The sequence below is a fragment of the Setaria viridis genome, chromosome 6, assembly GCF_005286985.2.
Source record: "Setaria viridis chromosome 6, Setaria_viridis_v4.0, whole genome shotgun sequence".
Classification (NCBI taxonomy): Eukaryota; Viridiplantae; Streptophyta; class Magnoliopsida; order Poales; family Poaceae; genus Setaria; species Setaria viridis.
The window spans coordinates 1,664,721-1,676,346 of NC_048268.2; the positions used below are offsets into that span (position 1 = coordinate 1,664,721).

Genomic DNA, 11,626 nt, shown 5'->3' on the forward strand with positions numbered 1-11,626 from the left:
GCCAGCGGCGTCCCCATCCATTCTCGCAACTCGCAAGCGCCAACAGCAAAGAACAAGCGAGCGAGAAGCTAAAGCAAGAAGCCGTCGAGGACGTGGATCAAGCGATCCATGGCGCCGAAGAGGTCGACTTCGCCGGCCGGAAGCAGCAGCAGCGGCAGCGGCGTGTTCGCGCCGGCGGCGGCGGCGGAGCAGCATCCAAGGCTCCGTGGGGTGCGGAAGCGGCCGTGGGGCCGGTACGCCGCGGAGATCCGGGACCCCGTGCGCAAGGCGCGCGTGTGGCTCGGCACCTTCGACACCCCCGAGCAGGCGGCGCGCGCCTACGACGCCGCCGCGCGGAAGCTCCGCGGGCCCAGCGCCACCACCAACTACCCCGCCGCCGACGCGAAAGGGGCGGCGAGCGGGAACACCGTGCTGTCGGAGGACGCGTCGTCGTCCTCCTCGTCTTCCCGGGACTCGCCGCTGGCGGTGACGGTGGCCGTCGCGGCGGCGCCGCCCCCGTCGCTGGACCTGAGCCTGGCGCTCCCGACCACGCCATCGTGCTGCCAGATGTTCCTGGACCCGACGATGATGGTGGCCGGTGCGCCGGCGCTTCTGCAGTTCCTGCCGCCGAAGAGCGAGGAGGGGCAGAGCTTGTCATGTTCATCGTCGTCGTCGGTGGTGCTCGACGCGGCGCCGGCGGCGGGCCTGGGGCTGGACCTGAACCTGGCGCTGCCGGCACAGATGGTGGTGTAGCGACAGGCTAATCAGTTGGTTAATTACAGTAGGAATTAGCTGATCATGAATCAGAGGCCAGCCAGTGTAAATAGGGCGCAGATTTGTGAATGCAGCCCATCTTTTTTCCTTTCTCTGCATCTCTTCTTCCAACCCAATGATGCAAAAACAGAGGACAATTTCCCTTCCAGGGCATAATCTTGTTTTTTTTCTGCTATTATATCGATCCGTTCGTTCAAAAAAACAATTAACAATCTCGCATTTTGCCAATCTCACGGCTCCAGCAGCTCCTGAAACCTCTGAAATTCCGAATTGAACTCTGCAGCTTCGCACCAGGACACGGTGTTCGGAGGAGGCTCGGATGGCATGCATGGAACTGCCAGTTCCGCGACGTGCACGGCGGATATGCTCCGGAACCGGTGGTGACCTCATGCCGGTAGTGAGCGGTTGGCGGCGTCACGACCACGTACGCGTCGCCGGCGGGGCAGGTAGGACGTGGACGTGGTCTGGAGGCGACGCACGCGCCATGTCGGCAGCGCAGCTAGGCAGGCGGTGGGATGATACGGCACGCGCCACGATTACGGAGGCGGTGGCGACTCGCGAGGCGTGCGCGCACGGCACCGACCGGGGGGCCGGGGCCGAGAGCGCGTGGGCGCGTGGCGTGGCGGCTGCAGGCCCGCCCCCCCCCCCCCCCCCCCCCCCCCCCGGGGTCAGCGCCTCAGGCAGCCCTCAGCGGATGCGATCGGAGCGGACGAAGAGAAACCGATGGCACCGAACGTGCGTTCGTTCGGGCGGCGGGCTGGGCCCACCACCGTGCCGGGTCAGCTGTCCGGCCGACCCCATCAGCCGCCCAGAGCGGCCCGCGGTTGACCCCACCCAGCTGGGTTGCACGCGCGAGCGAGTCGCTTTCGCTCCAAGCCACCGAACGCCGGCCATCAAGCAGCTGCATGGAAGGATTCCGAATTCTTTCAAAGCTAACCATTCTCTTTTAATTGGCTCCTCCTCTCTATGCTCGAGCTACATGGAATGATGGCACGAATGTTTGCTAGGGCCTTGTTTAGTTGGGGAATTTGGGAGGTGCCAAATTACTGTTACAGCACTGTAGCACACTGTAGCGTTTCGTTTGTATTTGTGAATTATTGTCCAAATATTGACTAATTAGGCTCAAAAGATTCGTCTCGCAAAGTACAACAAAACTGTGCAATTAGTTTTTAATTTCATCTACATTTAGTACTCCATGTATGTACCGCAAGTTTGATGTGATGGGGAATCTTCTTTTTGCATAGTGTCAAAGTTGGGAGTTGGGAGTAACTAAACATGGTCTAGGTATTGGGCATTTTTTATTTTTTATTAACCATTTGCAGAGAGAACAAGCCGTCTCTACGAATGTATTTGCAGCGTCGGTCAATACCACCACCTCTGTAGTTGCTGGCATTTGCACAGGCCTTATGTTAGAGGTGGTTCGTGAGGCTGCCTCAAATGTTTTGACCGACTTTAAGTTGGCTTCTTTGGTAGTGTGGGTCATTGTAGTATTTGGCATCGTTCATCACAATGTGATGTCATGTGTAGTCCACAATGGGGGTATTTGTAGGTGGTACAGGAGAAGGGAAAACAGGATTACAAAGGCCTTGTTTAATTCCACCTAAACTCCCAATTTTGACACTATGCAAAAAGAAGATTCCCCGTCACATCAAACTTACGGTACATGCATGGAGTACTAAACGTAGACGAAATCAAAAACTAATTGCACAGTTTTGTTGTACTTTGCGAGACGAATCTTTTGAGCCTAATTAGTCAATATTTGGACAATAATTCACAAATACAAACGAAACGCTATAGTGTACTACAATGCTACAATAGTAATTTTGGACATCCAAATTCAGGGCAACGCCACACTGGCCTTATTCTACCTACTACATTCTGTAATATCGGAGGGCATTGCAGGGATTTTACCCAGGCGGAGGCAGAATAATGATCCTCACTTCGTCATTGAATATTCATTATGGCTGCACTTGCTACACTCTTGATCCTCCTTTTGCCTTGCCAGCGCCCGTTACCCTTCCAGACTGCCGCCACTGGGCATTAATTTGTAGGCCCGGTTTGATGTTTGAGACACAAATGCCCCTAGGAATGATTTTCCAATAAAAAAATGACCGTAAGAAGTAGCAAAAAAAATCAGAGAAGCAAACTAGCCAAAGATCCAAGTCCCCGCCTGCGACGATTTTTTTGGGCTAAATATGCACAACCTCTTACCTCATGTGAGGCCTCTACCACCATCGTTTTCTACATTTGACCCGCTCGAGTTCGTATTTTCAAACAAATTTGAATTCGGTACGAAATATGGTATGCCAAATTCTAAAACAGGATGGAAACTGTTAAGGTATTATCCCAACCGTTTTCTACTTTTCCACTTTTATTCGGGATATCCCGTTTTTGAAATATGGTATATACCGCTTTTGGTCCACTAGGCGCAATCTTATAAAAAAATGTATCTTTTTCATACGGATGAAGACGATTATTTTTACATGAAAAATTGTAATTGTGGTTCTCGACGAGATCTACGATTTTTTAATTTTGAGTTTTTTCATTTCAAGTCGTTAAGATGCTCAAAAAATTAAATAAAGTTTCAGCTGTATATTAATCGCGTTCCAGCACTTGTCGTCTTAGAAAAATCATATCTTTCTTATATGGTGTGAAATGGAGATACTTTTTATATGAAAGTTGTAGCACTTGGTCCTACCGGTCGGTATTCCGTATTTATTTTTCATATACTGACCATGTTCGATATAATTCCGCTTGAATTAGTTCGTTTTCAAAATTATTGATATTCCATAAGTTCGGGTTCATTTTTGTGTCCAGCTTTACCGCTTTCGCTTTCGTTTGCGTATTCAAATGTAGAAGTAAAAAATAGTTGAGGGATTTTTCGACCGTTTCCATCTGTTTTCATCCCTACCTACCACCACATCACACACTCACTTGTATCCAAGTATATGATGCTATTCTTTTGTATATTAACTTCTATAAATCTTGTTTGAACGTCTAGGGATCTAAATAAGCTAAAACAAAAAATTATCAAATAGAAATTTTAGATATCAACCCTGCAACTTTGGTACACCGCGTATCTCCATCCGAGGCCGTTTGATAATTTCAAAGAAAATGAATTTCGACGACTACATGAGGCAGTGGCCTCCTCGGTGGGGTGTAGTCTGCTTCCGTCAGGTTCCTGTCAACGCAAGGTCACCCATGGAAGTTTCGACGACTACATGAGGGTGTTTGTTGGTGGGTGCCGCGAATATTACAAAGACTCCGATTCTGCTGCTATGGCGAGTGGAGTTGTTACCGTGTTGACGTCCCAATCCAACCGAGCAACCCTTTCTTTATTTTTCTTTTCTTTTCTTTTTCCTGCCTATAGCCTCTCAGGGTTGTAGTCTTGTACTATATCAATAAAACACGCACTATCCTGTGCAGTTCGTTCAAAAAGAGACATATATATTATAATGAGGGTCCATGGTAGCTTGTTCTTAGTTATGGATGGAAAATAATTTCATTTCCTTTATTCTTGATTGGTCCAAATAGATGATGGATTACAATCCATTGTGTATGAATGGTGACGAGATTATACAGGACAGAATGATCGATATAAGCCCTCTGGTCAAATGAGATGGATGATACATAACCTTTACTCTTACTCCGTGATCTAAATTTTTCGTTACCCTGCTACATATGCTTTAAGATACATGGAAATGAATAATTCATTAGAGGCAAAATCGAGCCCAGCTATGGTGGCTTGTGCTGCGCACTCTGTGCTACACATATCTATCTCGGCTGAAGCTCTGAGATCGACATCTCATTCTCTGAAACCGAGGTTGTCGAGGACTGTTTACCGTTAATCAGCGGCACGCCATCAGAGATCTCAACACTGGATCTTGATGGGTGATCTGATTCAGTGAAGCCCGAGCTGAAGACGAAGGCTGGCCTAGACGGGGCACGATGTCTGTCATCAGACGTGGAGGTCGGGCTGCTGAGCATAAGCACCACCGCAGAGGCGTCTGGTCGGTCCGCTGGGTTCTCCTGGACACATAGGAGACCGATCTCTATGCAGTTGAGTAGCTCGCTTTCCGGGTACCCTGACTCCGCTAGCGCTGGGTCTACCACATCCACCATGGAACCAGCTCTCCACTTGTCCCATACCTGAACAGAGATGATCCATCGTTGTACGTACATTTATGTGAAACAAATAATGTGACATGGGAATATCATATCCTTACATGGCCCAGAACAGATATGGAGTCTGAATTGTCGTTGTATGCGCTGTTGTTCTTTCGCCCGGTCACAATTTCCAGGACTATGACCCCGAAGCTGAATATGTCTGACTTGGTTGAAACATGCCCCCAATAGGCATACTCTGGGGACATGTACCCGCTGCATGCATCAATGAATTGAAAGGACTCACTAATAATCAATCAAGGGTATTGCCAGAATTTTCAGGTTGCTAGCTATTGGTATACTTACAGTGTTCCAACAGGTCGTCTTGTTATATCTCTAGTTTGGTCTCCACCGAAAGCCCTGGCGATGCCAAAATCTGAAATTTTGGGGTTCATCTTTGCATCAAGCAATACATTGCTTGGCTTTAGATCTCTGTGAATGACCTTCAAGCGGGACTCCTCGTGGAGGTAGAGAAGTCCTCGTGCGATACCGCAGATGATGGAAAACCTCTTGCTCCAGTCGAGCTGTTGCCGTCTCACTGGATCTGCACGCATGGACACAACGAGGAGCAGAACAAATATGGGAAGATGAATCTGTGAGAGATGTCTTATTTTGAATCTGAGCAGTAGCTTGATGGATACCAGAAAGGAAGGTATCTAGGCTTCTATTGGGCATGTACTCGTAGATGACCAGCTTCTCTTCTTGCAGGGACACGCCCAAGAGCCGCACTAGGTTCCTGTGCTGAAGCTTGGCAGCCAGAACAAGCTCGTTCTTAAGCTCTTGGAATCCCTGTGAGGAGTTCTGTGAAAGCCTCTTCACAGCTATCTCTTCCCCATCTTGTAATGTACCCTGCACAAAAGAAAATACCTGTTCTTACATTTTCGTGACACTACACTGCAATTCACGATAGTACTAGTTCTGTCACGATGACTGTACCTAGCTAGTACATTATACTACTTCTCATTTGTGTGTCTATACATATAGGTGAAAATGTACCTTGAACACTTCTCCAAAACCTCCCTCTCCAAGCTTGTTTTCTTCCGAGAAATTGTCGGTTGCATCTCTTAACACCGCTAGATTAAGTTGCTCCGGCTCAACATATCCGATGTCCTCTTCTTTGCTACTGTTGTCGTCTGTCAAAAAAATAGTATGCAAAAGACTGGCATTATTATTAAGTAGAATCATGTTAGCTCCTTTTTTTTGTAATAAGTAAAGCTCATGGAAAAATAATCCTCAATACCAAGCGCAAATTTTGTGGGGCCATCCGGCCATGCCTGCATGTACACATAAATGTTTTCATGCTCTGCCGGTCAAAATATAGCACTGGTGCTGATGGCCCTTAATTTCCAACCGGTTAGGGAGATGCTGGGTTGAGAATGTATTTAGCTTTGATCGAGGGGCACATATTGGTGCAATGGAACTATGGAAGATCAAAGATCCCGCGGCACATGAATGACTTCATGATAACCTTATTGAGCATTTGTGGCAGCTCCATGGCAGTGTGTGATGCTCCTTTCTTCATATTTGTTTTGGATTATTTACTTGATGCATTTGGACCATGCATATTTATGTTTGAATTTCTGCATTTCAAACTTAGACGAATCATGTGTGATAGAAACATCCCGTAATTATTCGGACATGAACATAGCGTATTTGTAACTTTTATGTGCAAGTACATAGCGAAATAGTGTTAAAAAGACGATTATATATATTGGGAACCTGCTCTAATAATCCTAAAAATTATGTCCCAGTACTATCTGCTCGGTTGCTGTAACTGAACTCTGCTGCACCCAGTAAAATGGACACGGCCAGAAACAAATATCAACTGAGGTTTTAGGCGTACGCGTACCTGGCGTTCTCTTTCGATTGGCATTTCTTCTGCGTAAGAAAACACCAAGGATGACGAGTGCAATAAGGACCGTTGCACCACCAGGGAGGGCGATGGCGAGAGTCGAACCAAGCCCCTTTTTTCCTGCATTTGAGTGAGGTATTACCACTGTCGGTCAGGTCGTGCTTTCTTTTTTTACTCGTGTCACGTCTGCTTCTAGATTGCCGTCAACTTGTCCTACACCCTCTATACTGCCCTACAGTGATTTCACGATGGGACACTGCTGCAGACCGGGTTGATGCATTATTGGTTATATTTGCCGAGAGGTGACCGAAATTTTAATTGCTTTCAGTCAACGAACAGAATAATATATGATATGTCTATACAACAGTTGAAAGCTAGATTACTGATTAATAATCTATCATTTTTTTGGACCCTAGAATTAAGATCCAACGGCCTATACTTTGTCCATTCGCTACGTCACTGTTTGCGGCCGGGCACATCATGATCTAATCGGCTACCCTGAGCACCATGGCGCCGCCTGTTGTGTTTCTCTGCCAGCGAGGGCAGACGGCAGTCAATCTTCCGTGTCTACGGATCTGCCTTGAATCGCCATCCTTATCCGTGCATCCTCTTTCTTGTTCAATAATTTTATTTCGCGGTGCCCCCGCTCTGCCTCCAGCCACAAATCTCCCAATCTCTAAACCTAAAATTGAAAACCCAAACTTCATCAAAGAAGATAGCGTTGCTGACTCTAAATGTTAGGAACGAACGGCGTATGGAATATGAAGTAAAGAATCAAACCACAAAGGAGACACACGATTTACGTGGAAAACCCCTTCAATGTGAAGAGGAAAAACCACGGGCACCAGCCGGCAACAATCTCACTATATCAAGAGTTTGGGGTTACACGCCTATGGCGGCTTACAAGAGAATCTGATGATCTCTCTCTCTCTTCTGTTGTTCTATCGCATGAAACCCTAGCAAGGGTGTCGGTATATATAGTACCGAAACCCCAGACAGGGGGTATTGAGCGGTACGGACTCTTGGTCCCGTGCGAGGATGGAACTCCTCCTCGTCCGACCCTGAGTCCTTCGTCCTGGAGTCGGATGCGCCTGGGACTCCGCCTCGCCCGACCTCAAGCCTGGGGTCGGATGCGCCTGACCCCTTGAGGGTCGATCTCCGACTCGCCCGACCCCAAAGTCCAGGGGTCGGGAGACGCTCCGCCTCGCTCGACCCCGAGTCCCGGGGTCGGCAGATTCTCCGCCTCGCCCGACCCTGAGTGTTAAGGGTCGGGAAGGTCGGCCTTTATCCTGGAGTGAATTTGGAACAACTCCAACACTAAATCTGTCCATGAATATCTAGTATTGTTCTAAATCAAGGTTCTAAATCTCCGGCAGCTGCCAACTCTAAATCTATCAATGAATATCTAGTATTGTTCTAAGGCTCTGTTTGGCATGGCTCCAGCTCTGGGTGGAGCTGCTTTACTCCAAAACTTCAGGTAGAGTCAGCTCCACTCCAGAACTCCAGAAATAAAATGGGATGTTTGGCTAGATGGGTACTCTCAGCTCCAAAAAAATCAATTTCAGTGTTAATTGCCATTGGTGCCCCCAATTCAGGCCCCACTTGTCATCCTCTCCCCCTCCTTTCTTCCTCCTTTCTTTTTCCTCTCTTTGCCGTTGCCCACTGGTCACCCGAAGGAAGAGGAGGGGAAGGCACCAGCAGGTGGGTGGTGCTGCCGGCGGCAGGGGGTGCGGCCGGCGGCGGGGCTAGCGCGGGCGGCGGGGGGTGCGGCCGGCGGCGGGGCTCGGGCGGGAGGCGGTGGGAGCGGCCGGCGGTGCGGGCGGCTGGCGGCGGGGCTCGGGCGGGCGACGGTGCAGGCGGCTGGCGGCGGAGCTCCAAGGCCGGAGCGTGCTGGACGGAGGGGCCACGGCGGCCGGTGGCGGGAGCAACGGGCGGCGCTAGCGCGGTGGAGACCGGTGGAGATGAGCGCGTGGAGTCTCGGAGGAAAATAGAACAAACCGTTTTTTCTATGTAACCAGTGGTATTGGTGGGTAATTATCCACCAACTCCACGAGGAGGTTCAAAAGAGTGGTTTCTGGAGTAGCAAAAGAGGTGCTCCAAAACTCCACCTCCATTTGCACTACAGCTCCATGGAGTTTTGGAGTTGGGGTGTTTGGCTGAATTTTTTGATGGAGTTGCTAGAGTTTAGGAGTGAAGCTGTGCCAAATAGGACTTAAATCAAGGTTCTAAATCTCCGGCTATAGCTGCCACTGTAGCTAGAGATAGCTGCTGGAGAAGGAAGCCGTTGATTTTAGCATTACGAGTTCGCTGCCGCTAATAGCTGCTATTAGCCATATTCCCTCAATTAGCTGCCGCTAAAGGACTTGACGGGCCAAATTGAAGCACAGGCTTAGCGCAAGCGAACAAACTTGGCAGGCAACGCGCTCGGCCCGCCAAGAATTTCAGCCCAGATTTCATCATTTTAGGCCATGTATAGGCAGGCAAATCCTTCCCCACTCCTCTCGAGTCTGTCAACTCTGTCTCAGACTCTCCACTCCCCTGAAAGGCAGCGGTGGCGTTGACTGCGCGGCCGCCGGCGGCGGCGGCTGCGCCCGGCCCTGGAGACGAGGAAGACTAGCAGTCTAGCACCCTCTCTATTTCCTACTTTTCTCCCCTAAGCGACGGCTGCTGCTACAACCCACCAAGGCGGCGGCGACTGCGACGGTGCCATGGTCCACCGGCGGCTGCTTCGTTTGAGGCTGCAACGCGAGGCAAGGAAGAACCAGCACGTGCTCTGTTCCCCTTTCCTCCTCTGATTCTGGTATCCTGGTGACTTTTCTGATGGGCAGATGATGCATTGCCTCTATGGTTTGCCTCTGTCCTGTTTTCATGCTGTGATGAACTGTGAGTGCCAAGTGTTCTGGACTGAAACACGGTCCACTGTCCTGTATATTGTGCTATACTCCTGTGAGAACTGAGAAGCGAGAGCTGATGACTTGGTGATGAGATGAATTAGTGAAGTAATGGTGTCACATTTCTGATTTTCTTAACCTACATTTACAAATCCGCTAAATTGCTTAGCTGTAGCTATAGCCGGCTATAGCTGCTCTTAGGCCTAGCCGGAGATTTTAAACACTGTTCTAAATTAATATACAAAATTTGAAGTATAGAGATTGTATCTATTTGAAATGCAATATGTAAGCATGTCTCTGTTTGCAAATATGTGACATTTAGAACATTGATTATAAACCGGTTAGTTTAATTGAACTAATTAGCTCGTGCTAAACATCATATATCTGAAAAAGAATGAAAATTTGTAGTGATTGAGAAGCTCACCTGCACTTTGTCCGATGAAGTTGGACGGAGCTGGCGCTGGAGGGGGCGGTGGATCAAGCTTGAGATCATAGTAGGTGTACATCTCCATGCGAAGGTAGCAGTTGTAGCCGAGCACCACCCCACCCAGGTTACCATAGCAGCAGCTAGGCAGCCGTGGCACCGAGTCCTGCAAGCACTTGTCGCACTCCGCCGCCGTCAGATCCCTCATGCACTGCATCAGCCCGTACATGGTTCCGTTGGGGACGCCGGGGTCATACACGGCCTCCCCCGTCGCGAACATCGGCGCCTCCGGGAAGGAGGCCGGCGCGGTGTCGCCGGAGCCGTTGACGACGCGCGCGGCGAGCCGCGTCATGAGCGTGTAGTATGTGTTCTCGAAGGCGCCCTTGTCACGGGCCTCCCCCGTGTTATGCATTTCGTGGCGGTACTTCTGCTCGTCGGGCGTGGACGTGTTGGTGTCGGCAAAGCTGACGAAGCAGAACATCGGCGCCGGATATGTCACGGTGGAGCCGTCGTCGTACCAGATGGCGGCGCGGCGGCTGTTGCTGTTGCATCGGCTCCGGATGCCCATGGCGGCGCTCCGGAGGTACCTGGCGCAATCGCCACCGGCGGAGTCGCCGCGGCAGATGCCTCGGACGAAGGCGCGGTTGGTGCCGTTGCCGCGAGACAGGGAGGCGAAGCCCGTCGGTGCTGCTGCAGACGGTAGCGCATCCAGTAACGCGACGACGTTGGTCCAGAACGTGCTGTTAGTGGCGGTGGAGGAGGAGGAGGATGGCGGCGGCGGCGGCGACGGCGACGAGGGAGCAGGAGATGGCGCCGCCGACGTTTGGCAGTGGACCAACGTGAACCGGCTGTCCATGGACATTACGAAGGTAGAGAGGCTCGCCACCATGGCAAGGAGGAGCAGGCAACGGCCCTGGCGGTGGCCGGATGGAGACGACGGCATGGGTGGTGTTCTGATCGAGGAAGTAGCTAGGAAGTTAACGGCAGTGGGTGATCATGGCAGCCTGAGTGGTCATCACAGTTGGATGCATGATTGGCGTAGACAGGCCATTTGGCGAAGACTTGACTTGACTTCACGGTATACTGATAATGGCATGATTTGTTCGGTGGACCTTCTCCATCCCTGTAGAATGCAGAGTCGTCGGGCGTCAGGTTGCATGCAGATGCACTTGCAGGTTGATGTAAGTAGTGGTTCATACATTGATATGATTGCTATTAGATTGAGACAGTAGTAACTAAGGGGGGTGTTTGGATACGAGGTGTTAAACTTTAACAGTGTCACATTGGATGTTCGGATGCTAATTAGAAGAACTAAACATGAGCTAATTATAAAACTAATTGCAGAACCCTGTGCTAATTCGCAAGACGAATCTATTAAGCCTAATTAATCCATCATTAGCAATTGGTTACTGTAGCACCACATTGTCAAATCATGGACTAATTAGGCTTAATAGATTCGTCTCGTGAATTACACTCCATCTGTGCAATTAGTTTTGTAATTAGCCTATGTTTAATACTCCTAATTAGCATCCAAACATCCGA

General features: G+C 49.8%; 2 protein-coding genes across 4 annotated transcripts; one reads left to right on the forward strand and one right to left on the reverse strand.

Annotated features, from left to right (window-relative positions):
* Positions 1–909, forward strand: LOC117860093 (uncharacterized). The gene has a single exon (XM_034743315.2). The coding sequence runs from the start codon at positions 109–111 to the stop codon at positions 730–732; it is 624 nt and encodes a 207-aa protein (XP_034599206.1). The 5' UTR covers positions 1–108; the 3' UTR covers positions 733–909.
* Positions 910–4,245: 3,336 nt separating this feature from the next.
* Positions 4,246–11,148, reverse strand: LOC117859627 (cysteine-rich receptor-like protein kinase 15). 3 transcript variants are annotated; one of them, XM_072294452.1, is made up of 7 exons: positions 10,085–11,146; positions 6,767–6,889; positions 5,914–6,050; positions 5,559–5,784; positions 5,224–5,461; positions 4,980–5,133; positions 4,246–4,902 (listed from the first exon to the last, which is right to left on the reverse strand). In XM_072294452.1, the coding sequence occupies exons 1-7, from the start codon at positions 11,025–11,027 to the stop codon at positions 4,528–4,530; spliced, it is 2,196 nt and encodes a 731-aa protein (XP_072150553.1). In that variant the 5' UTR covers positions 11,028–11,146; the 3' UTR covers positions 4,246–4,527. The 3 variants fall into 3 exon arrangements, with proteins under 3 accessions (XP_072150553.1, XP_034598676.1, XP_072150554.1); XM_034742785.2 differs by having other exon boundaries at positions 5,559–5,766; positions 10,085–11,142; XM_072294453.1 differs by lacking the exon at positions 6,767–6,889 and having other exon boundaries at positions 10,085–11,148.
* Positions 11,149–11,626: the final 478 nt, after the last annotated feature.

Excerpts from the sequence above, each read along its gene's own strand:
- LOC117860093 (XM_034743315.2), top strand. The coding sequence starts at position 109 with ATGGCGCCGAAGAGGTCGACTTCGCCGGCCGGAAGCAGCAGCAGCGGC.
- LOC117859627 (XM_072294452.1), bottom strand. The coding sequence starts at position 11,027 with ATGCCGTCGTCTCCATCCGGCCACCGCCAGGGCCGTTGCCTGCTCCTC. Across the intron at positions 6,051-6,766 it reads CAATCGAAAGAGAACGCCAG|ACGACAACAGTAGCAAAGAA; the intron begins GTACGCGTACGC and ends TTTTTTTGACAG. Across the intron at positions 4,903-4,979 it reads CCATATCTGTTCTGGGCCAT|GTATGGGACAAGTGGAGAGC; the intron begins GTAAGGATATGA and ends ATCTCTGTTCAG.